Source organism: Periophthalmus magnuspinnatus, chromosome 5, assembly GCF_009829125.3.
Source record: "Periophthalmus magnuspinnatus isolate fPerMag1 chromosome 5, fPerMag1.2.pri, whole genome shotgun sequence".
Taxonomy (NCBI): Eukaryota; Metazoa; Chordata; class Actinopteri; order Gobiiformes; family Gobiidae; genus Periophthalmus; species Periophthalmus magnuspinnatus.
The window spans coordinates 22,651,328-22,674,558 of record NC_047130.1 but is presented as its reverse complement, the minus strand read 5'-3'; the positions used below and the strand labels follow the sequence as shown (position 1 = coordinate 22,674,558).

Here is a 23,231-nt window from a genome sequence, read left to right as displayed (position 1 = left end):
TTTGCCCCACAGGTGAATGTTATAGTGCTGCTGTATCTATGGAAATAAACAACAGAGCATTTCAAATATACTTTTTAAATTCTAGACTACATGACCTCCTCCACTCCGCACAGCTCTCTTTGTTTTTCTAATTAAGTCTGTTTCAGCCTTGTGCTTTGTGCATTTAATGGTGTGTTTTTTCACCTTAAGACTCAAAAAGCAATACATCTCCATGGCAACAGGTATGCAAAACCCAGAATTGCAGTGCGTGAGTGTGCATCCGTGGGTCAAACCTTTTTTATGTTAAAGGTGCACTTTGCAACTTTCTAGATGGAGGAGCGCTGCCCACTTGTCTCCATGGAGATGCTTTTTTTTTTTTTTGCCCGGAATGCTCCACAATGTGGCTTACACATCTTTTCTATTACAGGTGTTTTTTGTTGGGGTTTTTTGCTCTAAAATATGAACTGTAACATGCTCTGTTGAAATAACTAGCTATTCTCCTCAGAGATAGATTAAATACTGTGGAACATTGTGGGTCAAATCTCCATGTGGACATGCAAGTGGAAGATCCTCCAACATAAGCATCTGACACTTTAAACGTAGTCCAAACTATCAATTTGTTCTCTTCATGGAGCTGCGTGGATGGTCAAAATAATGATTCTTGCTTTTCATTCTGAAGTTTTAAGTCTGTCCCACACAATGTGATAGTTGGAATTGGCGCCATCTAGCGCATGCGTAGATAATACATTTGACTCTGGGCCCAAATACAGGCATTACGATTATTGATTTGTTATTATATGTTTTTTTTTTTCTTTTTACTTGTTTTTGGTGCCCTATTTTAGCGTAACACCTGACTGTACAGCTTAATAGACCTACAGAAAATATACTGAAAGCAAAACATACCCAAAGCTACATTAGCAAACGTAACTGAACTGTCATCGGCAAGTAAATATAAGGCTATTTTTTATATTTTACATTATTGATTAGTCTACATCATCATGATCATGGCTGTGCTTAGAAATTAGGACTTTATAAGGCTGCTGACCCTACTTACCTCAGAATGACCACGTTTGTGTTAATGTCAGGCTAATGCCTGAGCTCACATGTGCTCAGGCCTCATGAGCTCACATGTGTCACAGTGTGCTGCCCCCGTGCGGTCAACAGAGGAATTGCATTAACTGCACTGCATTCCTCAGATATACTTACATATTAAAAATACTTTAAAACTAAACGTGCACTGTGTATGTTATTACTTTGTTTTGACTGGAAAGGTCCACTGTATAACACTAATCTTGAATTTATTTAATTAGAGGTTTTTTTATTGATTACAAACCATGCATTCTTCTTACTCTGAGCAAGGTCACCTCTCCACTTGTAACTTGGCCTGGTGACACCTGGCTTTACCAGGCATAGTATTAGCATTTCCATGGATGGACTCAACCAGGAGGTGGATCCTCCATCAGAGGAGTTACATAATGCACCGTCATCCTAATATCTAACCAGGGTAGCATTAAAATGTGTTAATAAAAGGCTTTATTCATTAAAGGAACAAAAAAAAAGAAAAAGAAGAACAAGCGTTTAAAGCATTTGACTTCTTAAATATAAGACTATAGGCACAGTTAAACTCCCCTCCTGATCTTTCCAGGATTCTGCCAGACTTAATTGGATTTTTATGAAGAACTCAATGTTCCCAGCTCATTATAATTTGTCTGAAGAGACTTGGGACAATTACTGAAACTATAATATTGGTTTTGCTTTGACAATCTCATAATGAGCCACAGAGATTGCAGCTGGCATGATATAAATCTACAAGCAAAATAAATTCTTTCAAATACAGAGGAAAACAATAGTGCAGTGATTAATGGAGAGGCAATACCCCTTTTGTAGCTTACACTTGGGCAGATAAAATAAATTGTGCTGTAAAAGACCTTTTTTACATAGAAATTATAGACCTCAAACCATTAAGAGCCAATGAAATGTGTAGGTTATCAAACACATTCTGACAAATATTTTAAATATATTCACAAGCTTAAAAACACGCACGAGATTCTGTTTAATGCACTGAATTTGCAAACATGGGCTTTGAAGTTTAGCAGCCTGAAAACTCGAATTCCACTATTGCAGATAAATCGATGTTAATGCAATACATTTATCAAAACTATTTTACTCTTAAACAGTCAAACATTTTAATTTTAAGATTTTTTCCCCCACAGTGTTAAATTTATGCAAACAAACAATTACAAGTACACTAAAGCATAAACTATAAATATAAACTATAATTATAAAGTACAAAGAACATGTCAGCAAAAAAAGAAAAAAATTATAGGTGGAATTAAATTATTAAAGAGCTAAAATAAAACATACCTGTAGTTATTTCAATGTAAGGGACTCAATTTCCCATGAGCCTCTATTCCGGAGACTGACCGTGACGTAGAATGTAGTCGACGCTACAGCGCACATCTGACCTGAATCTGACCGACAACACGATTTTAATGACCAAAACATGAGAATAACACGGTACAGCAGCGTCTGTCGGGCTCTTTAGCTTCGTATTTTATGTTTTATCATGTTTTCATACATTGCTAAATCTAGGGGGTCTTTTTATGAGTTAGTTTTTCATCTTTGACGCCGATAAACGTGTGCTAGTCCAAGATGACAGTTCCAGCTCTGCACAACTCGGGAGTCCTGTACAGACGGGTCCTGTCCCAGTTTCCTCAGGACATCAGTTTAGCTTTCGCCTATGGATCTGGAGTGTTCAAACAGCAGGGGACCAGTCAAGGTCAAATGGACGTAAGTGTTGTTTCTCATAGTCTGTGTCCTAAAGCCGACACAATAAATTAGAATTGAATGTAAAGCAACCAAAAGGATGATTGATCACAAACCCATGGTACTACTTGTGATAGCCTTCAACTTATAATACGTGTGAAATTACTTGTCTTAAAGTCATATTAGTCTAAAAAAATGGCCAGATGTCTGGTTGAGTAAACATAATTTGGATATAGAAGCCTTTTTTTCCTGAAAATGTTACCTCCCAACTACCAATGAGGCAAGGGCGAGGCAAGTTTATTTGTATAGCACAATTCGTACACAAAGTAATTCAAAGTGCTTTACAGAATAAGAAAGACATTAAAATCACATTATAAACAAATCAAATTTAAAATAATCATCATAAAATGAACATTAAAACAGAAGAGTGTAGAATAAAAACCTTTCAGTCGAATGCACAGCTAAACAGAACTGTTTTGAGCCTGGATTTAAACATTGTCAAAGTAGAGGCCTGTCTCACATCTTCAGGACGACTGTTCCAGGTTTTAGCCACATAGAACTGAAATGTTGATTGCCCTTGTTTAGTCCTGCCTCTGTGCAGAGACCTGACCACAGGTATAGAGGCTTCCTTCCTAACTACTAAACAAAAACATCATGAGTATTTTGGACTTCTTGTTTTTGGATAATTACGTTACTTGTACATGGTGAGCTTATGAATTTTCCACTTTAAAGAGGCCATTTTAACACAGTTATATAAGCTGTATGTTTTCTCTGCTTAAATGCTGAAAATGTATGAGCAGTGAACATAATAGTTTCTTTCTTTCCTTTCTGCAGAAAAACATGCTGGATTTTGTGTTTGCTGTGGATGACCCGGTGACATGGCACACTCTAAACCTGCTCCAAAATCGAAAACACTACTCCATCCTCAAGTTACTGGGGCCTACCAAGATCAGTTCTATTCAAAACGATTATGGAGCTTCAGTGTACTACAACACACTGGTTCCTATGGACGGAAGGGTGAGAGACCTATCTGCTTAATATTTCCTGAGTTTGCTATAATTTGACTCAAAACCCACACATTTTATTATATAGATAATAAAGTATGGTGTAATGAGCACTGACTCCCTCATTGATGACTTAATGCACTGGAAAACCCTGTATGTTGCTGGACGCCTTCACAAACCAGTCAGTATCTCTATGGGCTAATTATTCATCTCAAATTTCATATTTGTTCATTATGCAGACATTGTAATGTCTCCTTTGTGTCCGCAGGTGAAGATGCTGGTGCAGAGTGACAATGGAAAAATCAGAGCTGCTCTTGTGGCTAATTTAAAAAGTGCTGTAACCGCCTCTTTTCTTATGCTGCCTGAGAGCTTCAGTGAGGAGGACCTATTTCTACAGATTGCTGGCCTTTCTTATGCCGGTAAGAACACACACTTTTGCATACTTTAACAGTGCATTGTGTAACTGTTCTGGTAGAGGGTTCGCCACTTGCTTGTCTCCAGAAAAATCTTAATTGTTTTGCCTGGAATGTTCCCCAGTATGGAATTAAACTAATCTACCTTGCGTTTATTCAGTTGTTTATTACACACATTCTGTGAGTGGGGAGTCCTTATTTTTTTCTTATTTAATTTATTTGTAAAGGGCCACCATATTAATGAACATTCTAAAAGATTATTGCCAACGTGGCTAATTTCGATCTTCAGTCGCTCTGCATTTTAATGTAAAACAGTGTACAGGACAGGAAAAAGAGCAGTAACAATCATACAAAAGCAAATGTAACTCACACAACTCATTCACTATACATACAATTATAATATGGTTCATTTGAAGTTAGAAGTTAAAAGTTAAACCAACAACCCCTCAATATCTGGAATTTCCCTACTGTGGGACTAATAAAGGCATATCTTATCTTATCTTATAAAAATATAACTGTGCTATAGATGGTGACATATTTGACCCTCGAGCAACCACTGTTTTAAAGCTTTTGAAAAACAAATCTGACCTGTGGGACTGTGGAACATGCCGGCCAAAGCAATAACATTCCATGGAGACAAGCAGATGCAGGCCAGACAAGTTACATACCGCACCTTTAAGATAATGGTTTAGTTTAACCACATGTTGATCTTAATGCCAATTTTGTCTTTCCAGGCGATTTTAGGATGGTGATTGGAGAAGATAAATCCAAAGTTGCCAATATCGTCAAAGACAACATTCAATACTTCAGAATCCTGTACAACAACATTTTAAGAGACTGTCCACAGGTCGTCTACAAGCCCCAGCAAGGAAGACTGGAGGTACATTGGAGATGAGCTTGATGTATTGATATCCACATCTCATGGTATGATACTACCACAATATGCATCTTATGGTACAATATTTATTGTAATATTTTGGGAAGCCTAACAGAATTGTGGTTATGCTATTTTGTCATTTTAAAAAGCTTTGACAAACCTTTAGTACTACCATTACTGCCATATTCCAAAGAATTAAGATTTAAAAGAGTTATTTCTTCATGTTGTCTGCTTTGAAATAGAGCAAAGGCTCATGGGTTATGTAGTTCCCCTCCTGTTTCTGCTACAAGACAATGCATTTAAGCATTAGATTTATTCTGAGGGGCCACTATATTTTTGTGAGACTTTTGATGATGTAATGTGATATTTCATTTATTGTTACATCCCTGCTTGATATTATGACTGACTGAATGAAAAGCTGGTTCACTACACTAAGGCTGTATATATTTACCTGATAGTGCAACCAGCTTTGAATGAGCACATACCCCAGTCCAGTCACAGTATGTGGTGACTTCATGTAAACTTGATTTAAAGAAGATCTACTTATTCAGAGTCAAGTTGTTGTATCCAATTGAGGTCAACTGTTAGAATTCATTTAAGTTGCCCAGAGTAATGAAGTCTCTACAATAACACTATAATTGGTTTAGACTGCTCTGGTTTATTTACTGTGTGGTTTCTCTGTAGGTGGATAAGAGTCCTGAGGGCCAGTTCGTTCAGCTCATGGCATTACCTCGAACGCTGCAGCAGAGAATTACAAAGTTAGTGGATCCTCCGGGAAAGAACCGCGATGTGGAGGAGATCTTGCTGCAGGTGGCTCAGGACCCCGACTGTGGAGCTGTCGTACAACAAGGTACAGACAAAATGCTCAAAAGCACAAAATATAATAGGGACATATGTTAGTATAAAATTAGATTGGATTAGTTGATTTTTTTTGTTTTTGTTTACCTTAATACAAATAAGATCAAATAGATGATAGAATTTATATCCCTGTCATATTTGGGTTGTCTATATAAATAAAAATATAAATACCTTACTACAAATCTATTCTAAACCTAGAATCAGAACAAGATTCCAATAGGAGAAAATTTTACTTTCCTCAATAGGTTTAGATCTATATCAGAACTAGCATTAGGCCATATGGTAATACTAATGAAAATGCTTATATTTATGTTACAAAATTACAGTCTAAAAAAACTGTGTCATTATTATTGTGGTATCAAAATCAAGCTTTTTCCTTAGTGTTGAAATTGAGTTTGAAATTCTAGTATTGCGACAGACAATACTTTTGCATATAGCATTCCATTGCCAGAACAGCGTGGAAGAAAATGTACATACAGACCGTACTGTTGATACTTTACAGCTGATGTCATCAACATCCCCTGGGAGTATGATGCTAGCTGAAGGTAGTCCTCTGTCTGAAGCTCTATTACTCAAATTAGACTTTAATCTGAGCTATTTAATCTGAGTTTGTTTTAAGTATGATCATAAACCATTAACCAACCATGACTGTCTTAGTTGTAACTATGACAAATGAGTTGTTTTTGTAAAGTTAAACAAGTCCCTTCAAATAACATTACAGTCATAAACTAGTTAGCATTAGCCAACAGTTGTTCTGTTAGTTAATCTCCCCGTTGTGTTGAAATTAAACTTGACCATGTACACTTGTATTGGTCAGAGGCTCCTCACAATGTGTTGTTTAAATCCATTTGTACTTTTTCTTGAGTTTCAGAATATTTAGAAACTTTTTTGGCTGTTTGCTAAAGTGTGCATTGTGTCACCGTGGTAACTGCTGAACATGGGGCCATAGACACAGAACCCCTCAGCGTGTTGCCACTGCAAAGTATCAATATATTATTTTAACGATGCAGAATATTATGTAATCCTCAAGCCATTTTCAAATTAGAAGTTATGTTTTTGTTGATTAATTCATCAAACCTTTTGCGTCATGCAGCTTCAAAAATAAAATACAGCATAAATTACTTTCTTCCCAGTTTGTTTATACATTTGTTATGAGTTAGGCCTTAATGTGTCTTGTTGAAGCCGAGGGAAATGGTGATATCTCCAATAATTCTTCTGTGGTGCATTTCATAATGACATGATTACCATCTCCAGCTCATAAGCAGCTCATAAAAACTGTGTACAAGGTGGTGATGTACGAGGAGAGGGGTAACCGTGAGCGTGTTTTCTTCTCTGACAGGAATCTCATCAATCGTCAAGTCCTCCAGTATAACACAGAGTATCAAAGGCATTGCTACCGCTGGTAAGCACATTATTCATCTTGTTTGCAGAAAAAATAAATTATAGGAGAAAATACCATTGCACATGGGATTCCTAATGCGTCATAATTACAATCCGCAATAACGATGATGCTGAATACTGCATTTGCTTTCCTGAAAATAGAAAAGGGTTTTGACATAATCAAAAACTTTCACAGCCCCAGTGTAATCTTTATAATCAATTGAACCATGATGAATCATTTCTAATAGTAAATGATTAGTTGGATCTACAGCTAATCCTCCGTCAGTAAATGCATGTAGTTTATAGCAGAGTTCAGAAAAATACATCTGACAATCTTTTGGATTAAAAGTCTGTCATGCATACGTTTCATTGCCATTTTTATTTGTTTTCATTAAGAAAAAGTAACATTTAAACATGTAGTTATTTTTGCCTCATCACTCAGCCTTAGAATAAACCAAATAGCTCTGATAACTGAATTAAAATTTACAAACTTAAAACCATGGATTTCATTAGTTGGTCTTGGCATTTAGCTGTTGATTAAATTAATGATGGATGAAAATTTTAAATAAGATTTCTTTTAACACACAGGTTTCTTGCTATGCAGATGCTGTATGTGTTTGCACATGTCTCTAGTACAATAAAGTTGCACACTATAGGCTTAATTGTGTAGCTGTTTTAACGTTTTCACTGAAGTGTAATTTTCACAGTATACAAACATAACCGTATTGTTTTAATGAATTGTAGATTTAATGACATTGTGTCATTGTCTTCAGGCATGTGGAAGACCGTCTCCTACAGCTCAAAGAAACTCATTAAAATGTGGAAGGGCTGGAGGAGGAAGCCCGCTGTGTCCCAGATGTCCTGATTTTATCTAACTAAAAGACTCACATTTGTCCTTTGACTGAAGTGTCTCACCTCATGTCCCCACTATAAAACAAGACCAAAGGGAGCACTGCTAATGGCCTTTACCTCAATGTTAATGATTTAGAAAGGCCCAAGTTTCAATAGTACAACTGAAAACCTTTTAGGGGACTGTGAACAAGAGACTGGAGACTGCACTGCTGCTATCCTGCTACCACAGATTAAGTCTGTCCAGGAAAACACTGAAAGGGAAATGGGGAATTAAATAGTACCTAAAGTATATGTTTAATTGTCAAAATCACCATCATGAATGATTTGTGTCACTCATCTGAACCTTGGTTCATCACCTCACCAGGACCTATGTACCTTTATATTTTTAATAAATAATAATAAAATCCACTGACCTAAATTAGTTGGATGTTTGTGAAACTACACTAGCTTAATGTTTTTACAGAGCGTACATAGCTACAGTATTATCATGAAGGAATGAAGAAAATCAATCTTGACTATTTACCCGGCACACAAGCTGTTCTTTGGCACCGTTCAAATCATCTGTCAACTACTGTGAGCAGCTGAACCTGGGCAGTGCGAAGGGAAACCAGGAAGGTATTTGATGAAACATTTGCAGAAGGCTAACACTGCAGTTTGTAAAGTGTCTTACAACTGTTTTGCATAATGTAGAAAAAAGCAGAACTTGAAATAATATGACCGTGTTGACTGAGAGCCCCGTCAGCTAAGATAGTCCTAATAAAAACAATAGACTAATATTAACCCTTTATTATAGTGCGTGACACCAGCTAAACATGATTATGAACCCAGCCCACCTCAGTATGTTTAGGATATTCATTTCAAAACATTACAGTTAACAATAAACAATAGACTACAACTAAGATTTTATTATACCATAAAGAGTCTGACACAGCCAAACGACACCTTTATTTATTTACTTGCACATTACTATATAAAGCCCTCAAGAAGCCCAGCCTACCTGTTTCTCAGTACTTCTTTTATGACCCTCACAGCAAAACATTACATAATTAACAATAAACGACACGCAATGGACTAACACAAAGAAGTTATTATAACCTACCATAAACTGCTTAACACCTGCTAAACTAAACAGTTAACCTTGAATTATTTACACTTGTCTTATTATTTAAAGTCCACTGGTTACATTTATAACCCTCAACATAACAATAACTCTATTAACCCTAAAGGACAAGAGGCTTCATTGTAACTTGCTTAAATTATGAAGGCCAGTCCTGTTCCTCTGTTTTTATGACCCTCGCTGTAATATTACACAGTACACGATAAACACTGGACTACTACAATGACTTTATTATGCCATATTTTGCTTGACACCTAAACTACACTTTTATTTAGTATTTACAAGTGGTGGAACGTAACAAAGTAAAAGTAGTAAAGTACTGTGCTTAAGTAAAAATTGATGTATGTAAGTCAGTTTTACAGTGGGTACTTTTGACTTTTACTTCCCTACTCCAATACATTTTTCAACAACAACAACAACATCTTTCAAAAGTGAAAGTATTTTTTTTTTTTATTGTTTGAGACCTGCTGAAAAGGCTGAGGGTTTATGGTTTTATCAACTTCATAATTTGAGCAACAATTTACAAATGAAACCAGACAGAAAAAAACAATTAATTCACTTGTTTCTGTCGAACTAAATTCAGCACAAAATTACTACATTTAAAGCTTTATTATAGATATCAAAGTCTGTGAGAAATACTTTTACTTTTTACTCTTTAACTACATATTTAAACAAGTACTTAAATACTTGTACCTAAGTATATTTTCTGATTTGATACTTTTACTTGAGTATTTGTACTAATACTTAAGTAACAAAACGGACTACTTCTTCCAGCCCTTAAATACTTTTACTTAAGTATATTTTCTGATGTGATACTTTTACTTTTCCTTGAGTATCTGTACTAATATTTAAGTATATTTTCTGATGTGGTACTTCTACTTTTACTTGAGTATCTGTACTACTACTTAAGTAACAAAACTGACTACTTCTTCCAAACCTTAAAAACTTGTATTCAAGTATATTTTCTGATGTGATACTTTTCCTTTTCCTTGAGTATCTGTACTAATATTTAAGTATATTTTCTGATGTGGTACTTTACTTGAGTATCTATACTAATACTTAAGTATATTTTCTGATGTGATCCTTTTCCTTTTCCTTGAGTATCTGTACTAATATTTAAGTATATTTTCTGATGTGGTACTTTTCCTTGAGTATCTATACTAATCCTTAAGTATATTTTCTGATGTGATACTTTTCCTTTTCCTTGAGTATATGTACTAATACTTAAGTAACAAAACTGACTACTTCTTCCACCCCTGGTATTTACAGACCTAGTTACAGACCTAACCTTTATGAAGCCCAGCCCACCTATCCCCAGTACATTTTTACGACCCTCACTGCCAAACATTACGCACTGTTCTTTCTCCCTGACAACCGCAGCAGCAGCAGCAGCAGCAGCAGTAGCCAGACCCGTGGGTCCTGACACTGTCTACTGTCTAACCTTCAGAGGATGTGATGCAACGCTCCTATTACCATAATGTAGGCTGATATCATAGCGTGAAGCCTCAGCCAATCCGCGCGCTCCGCTCTCACCACCTGCTACGCACCGAATTCCATCATTCCAAGCATTCCTCCTCCTTCTCTCACTCCACTTCTTCAAGTCTCCCTTGTTTTTACCACCGACCTGATCACTACTGGGACTACTGATACTGCTTCTGTCCTCACGAGATCGGGAGTATCTTATTTATCCGTGGAATTTGATGATAAGTGGTTGTTTTCTTGGATATATTTCTTGCTTCCTGCTTTTGTTTACGGACACGAGCGCACACTGGAAGATACCAAAGTGGCGCTTGTAGGAGGTAGGTTGACATAAAGTTTATTCTTGTTTTGTCTCGTTGTTTACTGTTGATTTCTTTTTTATTTAAGCCAGTTGGACCCAGTAAACTCATATATATTGAACAGAACCCATAAATAATGAACAGAATTACGCAGATTTCAGATTTAACCTCGGCTTTTGCGCGCAGAATTGGATGAAAATGTTTGTGTGTGCAGCGAAAGTAATAGTGGCGTGTTCTCAAAAGTTTCTGGACAACAATACCATCACTATTAAGCAACTTTAGAAACGTGTTCCTGTTTCTAATGCTCTGGAAAGTTGTGAATTTGCTTGACAAGCTCTTCCAGTGGTTTAATTTTTACCTTTCTCTTATCAACAGTGTACTTTACGCACGCTTACGTCGCTGCTGAACCACGTTGTAAACCTGTAATAACAGTCTGTGTAGCTGGTTAGGGGTGGTATTTCATGGCAAATACCAGAAATGTTGTACTTTCTCAACATCTACGCTGTTTTCCCAATGAAATGAGGTGAAAGTATCCGTGGAATGTAGATTGAGGGAAGAGTGCGTTAGTGCGTATTTTTTTTTTTTTTTTTATCCACAGAATGCCATTCATAGCACAGCTGTACTCAAGGTTCAACATGGTACAACGAGGATCCTGCAAGCCCTCAGTATCTAATTAGTGGGCACATGTTTGGAATACTTCTGAAAGGGTGAAAATACAGAAAATGCGAGGGCAACGTGGCTGACATGCGCGAGGAACATTTTATACTTTTTGTTGCTGTGTTGGTGAGCAGCAATGTTGGCCCTGTTTTTCTCAGTGGTATATATTTTTATGCATACTTGGCCTGCTGAACTAAACCCACAAATACTCTTTATATAGACTTTATATAGGCTGTGGGTGCATGATTTTAACCTTACTGTCATAGTGAATACTGACAGGTTAAGCATTGTAGTAGATGGCCTGTAGTAGTAGTAGTAGCAGTAGCACTTGCACTTGGTAACCTACTATTTCACTCTCAGTATATATATTTTAAGTAATAGGTTTCTAGCATCACTGATTGTAAATGTTACTAAATAAATGATCTAATACACTACAATCAGTTTAACAAACTTATTGGCTACTGAAAAGAAACATTATATTTGTAAATTTCAAGGCACAACAGGTATAAAGTTTTAGCTATGGCCGTAATGCGGATTTCATAGCCTATGCAAATGAAGTGGTGCAACTGGTATTTATGGTATCATGGTGTAATGTTGTTGATCTATTCTGTATTGACTGATGCAGGCCTGTTCTTTGTGCAGGTATCCAAGTATGGAGACACCACTGGATGTTCTGTCGAGAGCCGCCTCATTTGTTCACGCAAATGAAGAAGAAAGTAAGTAGTTTGTATTATTATGCAAAGATAGGTGGTTTTAATGACTGCTGTACGTGCTGGACTAGTGTTTGTGTTCATAATGTACAAGGATTATGTGGAGCTGTGAGCGTTGGCCTTGTTTTTGTTTTTTATTTAAACAATAGATGTCTTTGTGCAAATGAACACTTGTAGATCAACAGGCAAATAAGACCAACCACCCTCAACTGCCACCAGACTTAAACAGCTGCTCCTCACCTGTTTCCACTGCTATGGGCGCGCTGTCAGTCTGGTGCTATCTGAAGTAACTACACTGTGAAAATGTGTGTTATAATAATGCTAAAATTTCAGTTTCAATTTCAGTACTAAGAAAAAAAATTGGATACCGATACCACAATGATGATAAAAAGTCACTCACAAAATACAGAAAAACAACTGACCAACGTCTAAATCCTAAAAACATGAACGCAATGGGACTGTTCATAATAAAAATATAATGTAGATGCTATAGATCAATTTAAAACTCTCCAGGAAAAGTCCAAATTGTCCTATATATGTAGTTGTTCAGGATCAATACCTGTCCAAATAAGTTTATAGTTTCAATATTCGCTTCAGCATTCTTTAGTATCTAGGTTTCAGTACTTTTGACAACCCTAGTATCCATAGTAACTTAACTTTGCCATGGCCTTTCCCGTTCTGATTTAGTAATTCCTTTGGAGAACTTTTGGCTGGAAAATTCCTTCCAAGATTATGGAAGTAATGACCAATTCACATTCACACCAGCGCCCACGAAAACTGAAAAACTGTGAAGTTGAGAAATCCAGAGTATTATATTTTTGGATTTCTTTGTTTAAGGCAGAATTTATGTAGTAACAAGTTAATTTACTACCAAAGCCGATTGCAACATGGCACCATTCCTGCTTTTGTTTGACCCAAGTGTAGAATAATGACAAAGCACTGCAAGATATTTACCTCTAGCTGATCTTTTCTGCTATTAATGCGTTCATTGTTCTCACTTGCTCTAGTCTAGACAGCAGCCAATAGAAAAGGCTTTCTTTGGTATGTATTTGTGTTCAGCTGAAGCATGCATCCTCTAATAATACAGCCAAGAAGTTCTAATATAAAGGCTCATATCTATTTTTACATATTTTTGAGCAATTTAAGTATTTTTTTGGGGTCAAACATAAAAAAATACCTTCCATAATTTGAATAACTGTATTTAAAAATGCTTGGTTCTATTTTATCAATTCAAAGAAGCCTAAACTCAATACTAGAAGAACAGAATCACATAAATAGGACAAAATTTGACTGGTTTTATAATGATGTAGACACAAACTTCAGTTATTATCTGCTGTCAAAAAGTAATGTTTTAGCACATTTTATAAATACATTTTTGGTCATGTATGGAAGTTTGAAATGTTGGTATCGTGGTAACCCTAACCCAGTCCCTTATCACATGTCTGTTCTCATGAAGTTATCTGAACACCAGAGTCCTCACAGATTTGGGAAAGTGTCCTGGGTCGTGGGCTCCTCCTCCTTCCCCCCGCACTGCTGCTCCCCTGCAGTTGTTTTGTTTTTCCTTCGCACTAATGTCACTTTTTGTTATGGGGCGAGCGTGGCTTCTTTGTCCAAAAACAATACTCTCCACCAGTTTTCACAAAAGCTCTAAAGAAATTAGTGCAACCAAAAAACTACTGCCATATGAAGCTATGAGAAAATGGGGTTAGTTTTCTTAGAATTATACTTTTAAATATTCTGTAAGTTGTGGCATGTATTTTTTGTTGGATAATAGTTAAGGGAGATGTTGGCCTTTAATGACATAGTAGTAGGTGGAACATTTAATGCACTTGAAAGAAAAGAACAGAGCACATAAGAGGATATATAATGTTTATAGGGCCTCATTGGGCTGTAAGGCGGTGTAATACAAGTCATATAAGAAATCATTAGTACGGCCCTAAAAGTGTGATTCAATAGGCTCTGTGCACAGCATGCTAGCTAGATCCCTCTGTCTCAAAGCTAACAGTCACTTTTATTACAATCGAGAAACATAAACCAACTTATTAAAATATATATAAAATATTTATTATGCCTCAAAATTAACATTAACATCAGCATTGAGACACAAACATCTCACAAAAGTGTCCTCCGGTGAAGTATTCATGTTATTTGTCTAGTTTTTAACATGTTCTCAGTGACATCCATCTGCAGCTTCCTGTCCACTGCCTGATCTTTAAATATCATTAATTTAATCTCATTAGAGATAAAACTGGACAGGAGCTCCAGTTTTTAACAGCTGTGCTCTGTGCACAGAGCCAATTCACTCTTTAAGTTTTAGTTGTTAACATTTGTATTGATCCTTCTTCTTCTCTCAGCATTATAATTAAGACTTGTTTGCAGATGTCTTAACTGCAGGGTTAGAAGGTTTAAGACCTCATGGCAACAGGATATTTAGTTCTCTCAAGATTTGCTATGTGGTATTTCAGATGTGATTTTTATTTTGTTGTGATTATTCTTGCAGAGGTTAAAATAAAGTAAACTCAGATAAAGAGGCGAGTCCAGTTACACATCTTAATTAAATCAAATCAAACTCTATTTCATCATGCAGCATGTATGTGCTTTGGGTCCAGTCATGTTTGTTGTGACCCTTGTGTTTCCCACGTGAGCAGCACTTGTGTTGGGTCAGACCTCGACAGCTGCTCTCTCACTCAGGGACCAGTTCATCTGCACCAAGTGTCTCCTGACCACACCCACCTCCTACTGTAAGACAAGGCTTTAGACCAAGGCTGTCCAAAACTACGGCCATCTGACCTTCTGCTGAATTGGCCCAAATGTTCAGTACTTTTTAGTGCAAATTTAAGTAATTCTATCACTATAACTGCAATAATAACACATTTCATTTCTCATATGGACCTAAAATTAATGTTCAAAGCCTGACGTATCTGTACTTTACTTTACAACTTAAAGTGAAAACTTAAGCAACATGTGAAAAGTGAAAATTTGAGCAACCAAAAACATAATAAAAAATAAATAAATAAATAAACAAAGCTAGAAAAAAACAAAAATCAGGACAAATCTGTATCAAAATTGCTACATCTGATGCATTATTAGATTTCAAAATTTGCACAAAATACTTTACTCTTTAAGTACACTTTTAAATGGATACTTTTAATACTTTCACTTTTACTTTACTTGAGTATTTTATTTGCTCCCAATACTTTTACTTAAGTGACAAAATTGAGTAGTTCCACCACTTGTTCACCCATCATATATCATATTGTTGCACTCATCTGAATAATTCGCTGTCGACGACTTTAAAAACACAGTGGACCACCAGTCTGTGGCCCCTTCACTGCATCTCTGCTTCAATATGCCACCCTCCACTTTAGACACAGTGGAATTCCAACTTATTAAAGTATATACACGTTAGTCTATAGTATATGGTTTAGTATTTACCAATTGTACCATAGTATCATGCAGTACATATTTGCTTATTGCTCTGTACTGTTTTAGATTGAGTTCACATGTCTTTATATCATGCCAAACCTTGCTTCAGTGTTTCCCGCTAGCACTTAAAAGCTCCACTAATCACATCTTATCCCAAATACTTGTGTTTTTCCATGTACCGCCTCGTAATTCTAATGCACTACACTTAACAACAGTCAAATGATCATTAACTTGTATTTACTGGTCAACACAGGAAATAGCTCAATTCCTCCTGTCACTTCTCAGTCGTAGTTTTAGAGAGATGCTGTGACCAAGTCCTCCGCCCTGTCTCAGACTTTTACATCTAAACTAGTCAATAAAAACGCAGTAATGGTAAGTGATTATTGACAATATTTGAAATCCAAGGAAGAGGTCTCATAATTTTGTCTTGCTTAGTGCGTTGGTAAAGATAAAATACTGGCAGTTTTCTGTAAGCCGTGGATTACATAGAATTTTTGGTAAATATATCTCATTATGGGAGTGTTTACAGTGGACTCTCTGGTTTTGGTTTAGTCTAGCCCAGGTTCAGATCTTTACTGGTGTTATTGGTTGATCTATATATAAACTCGATTAATGTTACCTGCCCCCATCTCAGTAAAACATTATCGACACATAGGACGTTATCTTTTTTGCACATAGTAACAGATGCCTCATTCATGCATACTCAGACTACTCGGGGTAGAATTTCAACTTGGAATCTTGTGTGAAATTGTCCGTCTTGGAGTTCCAGGGTTCTCGAGTTTACATAATTGACAGAACTTTGATTGAGATTTGTATGTTTGTTTATTTGTATGTTTATGTTATGTTTGTTTGTTCGGGAGCGCACGCTGTTGCAGAGCCTTCTTCATTGTTAGAGTTTCCATGATTTGTTCAAACACAGGTCATGTTTGGAGCTGGATCTACAGGAAGTAGCCTCTCAGTGTATACTAAGTTATTGTACTGTTGTGTCTGGAATAGTGCTTAATATACATTTGTATTGTTTTAGCTGTTGTTACATTTTCTATTGTCTCATTTATTTGGTTGCTTCCTATAGTTTTAGATACACTTTGAGATACAGATACACTAGATCTATATATAATAAATATATATATTTATATATTATAGATGGTGTTGAGTTGAACATTTGTTTTTCAGATGTTCGTGAGTCATTTTCAGGGTCTATCCTTTGAAAATAAGTTTTGTGCTTTTTAATGTTTTTTCCTTCAAATTACATCAACTTCAAAATATGAATCATTTCTTTTATCCAGACAGTTTCTCGTACATGAGTCGTGATGGGAGCGACAGTAGCTCAGTTGGTGGTGGTTGGTGGTTCGAATCCCGCTCTCGACATAAACATCATTGTTTGAGCAGTCAGATCCACTGACCCCCAGTGTCTGTGTACACTGTGTGTGAACGGGTGAACGGGTGAGTGGCTCCTTGATGCTTTGAGTGTCTTGAAGGTGGAAAAGCGCTATATATATATAAAAAATATATAGATAAATATGATTACTTTATACACAGTAATTTCTTGGACCACTGCTTTGTACTTAGAGTACTATTATGTTGAATAACATAATAGTACTACTTTTTTGACTACTCTATCCAGAAAAATGAATATATGTCGCTATATTTTGTTCGTGTTATCTTTTATATATCTAAAGTGTTTTGTTTGAGGTTCAAATTTAGCACAAAAGGTGAATGGAGCATAAAAGTAACCACCAAAGAGCAGAAGTATTGCTTTATACTCTTGACTGGAAGATTACATTAGGCTTTTATGTCTCTTTTTGATGCTTTAATCGTTTTAAGGGCCTAGTTCAAAAACTGCCAGAACACCTCACCTGCTTGTTGATCATTGATACTGGAACATTTAACACCAGATCACATGACTGCATAAGGCTAAGATCTAGCAGCACCAGAGACAGGAAAAAGAGCTTTTAACTGTTTTGCTTGTATACTCACAATCGCAATTTAATAATCTGATGACAAACTTTATATAACTGCTCCTGGTTTTAATGTATATATGGACTTGTATACTTGTTTATTTTGGTTGTTTTTATGTTTGTATTATATTTTAAAAAGTGTGCCCATGAAAAAGAAAGCCAAAGTACTCTCATTGGGTTCTGCTGTATCACTCATATTTAAAATTTGAATATTAAGTATATCGCCCAAACTAAGTATAATTTTTCTCTCACCTCTGCTCTTTGTATATTTGTATTTTTCCCTCCCCTTCTCCTGGAACTACGCCGCGGGCCTTATGGTTGGCTGATGTGTGGGTGGGAGGCTGGGCTGAGGAGCGGAGTGAGTGTTTTTTGGGTGTGTTTGGTGTAGTGTTGTGTGTAGAACTTCTTTTGCCCCATGGCCTTGTATGGGACCAGCCTGACTGTAACATGACACAGGTGCTGCTCAGAGCGAGGAGTGGCTCTACTAGTGACCTGGTATAACTCATCTCCTCAGTATAAGCCCTGAAAGAGCTCTGCGTATTGTGTTAGACGCAGCTGCTACTTCCTGCAGGTGTGGGATTGTTTAAGTTCAGTGTATGACCTATTCTGTGGAGGTATTTGTATTACGAGGCCTGTCACAATAATCACTGTTGACTTATTGTTCAATTTAATCATCAATGGAACTTTTTTTTTGGGGGGGGGGGTGCTCAAGATTTATGTATTTTACTGTAAAGGGTGAGATAAGTAATGTATGGGGGTAATCTAGGGTGACCAGACGTCCCTTTTTACCTGTGACAATCCCACTTTCGAGCCCTGTGTCCCCTGTCCCAGCACATTTATCCACGATTTGGCCCAGGTTATACAAGAAATGTCTCATGTGTCTGTGTTTTTGACCTATCCGGGCGACAGTAGCTCAGTTGGTAGAGCGTTTGTCGACTGACCCACAGGTTGACGGTGCAATTCGAGCTCCCACACTTGAATGCCGTCATTGTGTCCTTGGGCAAGACAGTTCACCCACTTCGCCCCCAGTGTCTGTGTACACCGGTGTATGAGTGTATGTGTGAATGGGTGAGTGGTTCCTTGATGTAAAGCGCTTTGAGTGTCTAGAAAGTGGAAAAGCGCTAATAAAAATGTGATAATTTACCTGCCAGCAGTGAAGCGGTCAATATATTGCGGCATGTTTAGCTAAAATACAGAAAACCGTGCTTGAAAATGAGCACAAGGCAACATGCGCACACAGAAGTCCCTTAGATTATGAACTAACCCACAAGTAAGTCGAGAATGGACAAACTTACGCTCTCTTCACAGTTTTATTTATACCAACCATCCCAACCTGGGTGTGTCTCAGTTTTGAATTTTGGAAATCTGGTCACCGTAGTTACGTTATGCAGCTCATGTTTTTTGATATTGTTAAAAATGGGTTTACTTGCTTCAGGGTTATGGTTTCTGTGGCACAAAGTAGATTCAGTAGTATGTGTTATCATTGTTATTACCATGCTCTATATATAAAGTAATATTGCTGAATTCTGTGTGTATGACAATATGTAGGACAAGTTTACAGAATCATTGAAAAAAACAGAATTCATTGTGATTTTAGTCATTAGCGAAGTTCCAAATGTTGCCACTTTGGTTATTATCACATGAAAAAGCTCTACATTTAAACCTTGATTTAGTTGTGCTTATTACTGAAGTGGTCCATGATCTTATCCTTAGCAAAAAAAACAAATTTCATATCAGTTTTCTGGGTAGTTCCTGACTGGTTGCTCTTGTTTAAAAGCTGCAGCACATGCATCACTGTCAGGGGCCGGTCAGGGGTCGTTATGAAGCCGTTACAACCTGGGTCAAGAGGACGGGTTAAAGTTCAAAAGGTCAATGGGTCACAAACACGACTCATTCACCAGAGAAGAGAAAAGTGTGTCAGGGCTTTTTAGATTGGAGAATGTGGCGTTGTCACTTTTTCAGATAATACACTTCACCATTTGGACCACACAATTTCGGATTTCTTTAGACTTTTTATTTTCCCGATAAGTAGCTGAAAATATTGTTGTTTTTTTAATGTGGCTTCGATGAAACTGACATCTCATATTTTTGTTCTTGCTCAATGTAAAACCATAGTTAATTCTAGTAGTTTATAACGTGTACACTTTCTTTCCATTGATTTGACCTGCTGATGGTTGAATACATAACGTCTAAAACTCATTATTGATACAAACTCACTAACAAACTTATCTCTTGCACCTCACAGTTTTTAACAATATTGTACTTTTAGCATTGTGTCAATTAGTTTCAATATTATCGTTTATCATCTATATTTTATTCAGCAGTAAATCATACTTCACATTTTGTTATGTGGCAGGTCTGGACTTTGTTCCATGGAATAGTAGAACTTATGAAAGTTATTGATTAATGCCTTATCTCTAAAGTAAAGTTACATTAATTGGACTGTACATGGTAAGAATTCATTTTTATACCACTTTTAAAACCTGAATAAAGCCTAAATAGTCTAGATCACATGTGTCAAACTCAAGGCCCGTGGGCCAAATGCGGCCCGTCATGTCATTTTATGTGGCCCGCGACAAAGTAAATTAAAAGGTATGACTGTCTTAAAATGTCAGTTTATCAGGAGATACACAGTTAAACAGCCTTTTTTTTTTTTATGTCTATGCAAATCCATATGCAATATTTGTAACTTGAATAAGTAATACATATAGAAACAGTTAATTAACAAGATAACAACGTAGTGACATTTATCTTACAGTTACATCTGGCCCTTTGAGAGCAACCATTTTGTTGATGTGGCCCTCGGTGAAAATGAGTTTGACACCCCTGGTCTAGATTTTAAGTAAATTCTTTGAGCCATTTTATACAGATTTTTTTTTTAAGTGGGCCTATTATAAAAAAAATCCACTTTTCAGATCTTTTCCCCATGTTATAGTTGTTTCCTCTTCTCATTTATCCTCTCAGAGTTGTTTTTGTGTTTATTTTCAAGACGCCATATTGTCGATCAGTGTGTTTTCTAATTTTATTTTCTTAATCAATGATACACGTAGGATCTGATGGTGTTGTGTAGTCATTCTGGGACAAATTAAAAAATAAAAATATACTGCTCGCTGACATAATGTGTAGTTATCCATAGGAGGCGCCAACAGCTACAGGAATCTTTGTTGTGATGACGTTTACGGCGACGTCAGCTCCCATTGGACACCACAGTTTTCTAACGCAGAAGTCCACGTACATGTTCTTTTATTAAGTTGTTTTAGATGAATATTGTGATTTAAAATGTGCAAATTATAGCATAATGATCCACGGGTGTCATAGATTATAATTATACAGCAGACACAAGCACAGTATGTCTTCTTTACCAACTTGACGTCAAACTAGTCCATAAAAGACAAAACTCTCCATCATACCATATTACACACACTTGATCTAGTTTAAACATCATGTGAAATAAACTCCCAGGATGCCTCTGTGTACTAGGAGGCTATAATATTTGAACCTCTTTCTCTGTAAATTGGATTTTTTTGGTGAGTCTTGTTGAAATTCCTCCATTCCCCCTGAGTAAATGCCACTTTTATTGACCCACTCTGCAGCCCTGCGTTCACACTGGATTCTTCACTGTGTTCAGCGACCACACATGCCGCACATTCCTCCTATCTGAACTTTCTACTTTTCAAAATGCAAACAAACCGGCAAAATTCCTCACAGTAAAGATATTTAAACTATTTCAACTAAACCGGCATGACTGTGATTTGTCTGTATTATGATATTTTCTGATTTATGTTATAATGTTGTTTCTTCATCACAAACAGACCTGGAGTTGTGTTTTTTTTTTTTTTTCCCACACATGTTTAACACACAAACCCTGTATATTTAGGCTGAGTTCTTCTCTCAGACACAAAACGCTGTGTTCCTCCATACAGGAAGTGCTCCACTGCATTTTTAAACTCCATACAACTTCACTAGAATCAGTTGGATGATTTCAGCTCTGGAGTTGCGAATCTCTATTGAACAAAAAGTAAAAGGTAGCTACCACTTCATGACATCACGAGGTGGAACGGAGCATGTTGAGCTTTAGAGATATACACAGACTAATAATAAAGGGTTATTCAAACATGTGTGAATGAAACAAATTACAACTCCAGGTCTGTTTTCGAGGAGGTAACAACATTATGACATGGTTTAAACCTCACAAGAGTCAGTTTTGTGTAATATACAACATTTAAACAAACATTTTTATGTGATTTTAAATGATTAACTATGGAATATTTGGATTGTCAGTGGTCAAAGTCATGTAAAGGTGAATAAGATAACAGTTTGTCTCCATGTATCCATTTATTTGGAGGGAATGTCCCACAGTATGGCATTAAACACATCTATTTCAATGTAGCAGGTCAAGCTACAAGTCAGATCTGTGGAGAGGCAAGCCCACTCACAGAAAGAATGCATGTTTTTCAAGGTATGTTTGAGAATTAAAAATAGTGAAATAAGTGGTAGATCAGTTTAATGCTGTACTGTGGAACATCAAGCGTAACAATAACATCTCCATAGACGAGCAGTGCATTTAAGATACCATAAGAGAACCTGTTTATGTTTCACAATGTGGAAGTTTTACTAACAGCAAAGGGCAAAAACAGCAGCAGTAGAACTTAAAAGATTGTAGTGTTCTGGTGTAAGGAAACATGCAGAATTAATTTTCTGGTTGTTTATTTTCTGAACACTGGGGCTACCGTAGGCCGTAACTCACGCCAAAACAAGAGCAAAGCAACAGCCGTCTCAACTCACTAGAGCCAGTCTCCAAACAGACCAGGAACTGACCAATAGGAGCTCATATCCGTGTCGGCATAGCAACCAAGTGTCACATACAAAAGCAGTTATATAAACAGTTAAAAGAAAACAAAAATATGCAAGTAAACATAGATTAAGATAAGACGCAAATGGATTTTCATCAGCACTCTATCTTTAAGTTGTAAAAAATGTCCATTATTTTTGAGATGTCAGTTGTTTTCTCATAGTAATAAGTCATATTGGATCCATATTACACAAAAATATGACAAAAATACCCAGGGGAAAAAAAATGCTTACCACTGCCTGAACACATTGCAGCCCGTAAATGTAGCGTCTGTGTCTTAATGTGAATGCCAATCGTTTGGTGAGTAAGCCTTACCAGTAACTGATCCCAAGCTGTAGTTCCAGATAGTGTTGTTGAATGGTAAGAATGTTGTCATGAGTCCCACTGGTCCCATACGCCTCCATAATAAAACTTTCCATCGCATGACATCACATCACAGTCATTACAGTTTAATTAGCATCACGCTCGGCACAGACGGGCTTTAAATAACCTAATCTCCAGGTTAAATTCAATTATATTCCATGATAAGTTATGGCGTGTGCTATACTTTATTGTTGTGCCAGGCTATGTTCCCGCTCATGTTTGTTCACAGTCATCGAAATCT

The 23,231-nt window shown here is 36.6% G+C and overlaps 2 protein-coding genes across 2 annotated transcripts in view; both read left to right on the top strand.

Annotated features, from left to right (window-relative positions):
* Window positions 1-2,393: 2,393 nt before the first annotated feature.
* On the top strand, window positions 2,394-8,543 carry tamm41 (TAM41 mitochondrial translocator assembly and maintenance homolog). The gene is made up of 8 exons (XM_033966140.2): window positions 2,394-2,769; window positions 3,580-3,762; window positions 3,838-3,930; window positions 4,018-4,168; window positions 4,897-5,042; window positions 5,724-5,889; window positions 7,237-7,299; window positions 8,051-8,543. Exons 1-8 carry the CDS (start codon window positions 2,632-2,634, stop codon window positions 8,140-8,142), a joined length of 1,032 nt encoding a protein of 343 aa, XP_033822031.1. The 5' UTR covers window positions 2,394-2,631; the 3' UTR covers window positions 8,143-8,543.
* A 2,144-nt stretch (window positions 8,544-10,687) lies between these two features.
* The window catches only part of vgll4b (vestigial-like family member 4b), a 41,893-nt gene continuing 29,349 nt past the window's right edge, over window positions 10,688-23,231 (top strand). Inside the window, exons 1-2 of the mRNA XM_033966142.2 lie at window positions 10,688-11,045; window positions 12,324-12,397. Coding sequence (XP_033822033.1) covers window positions 12,334-12,397 — 64 coding nt within the window. The 5' untranslated portion in view covers window positions 10,688-11,045; window positions 12,324-12,333. The remainder of the gene's footprint in view (window positions 11,046-12,323; window positions 12,398-23,231) is intronic.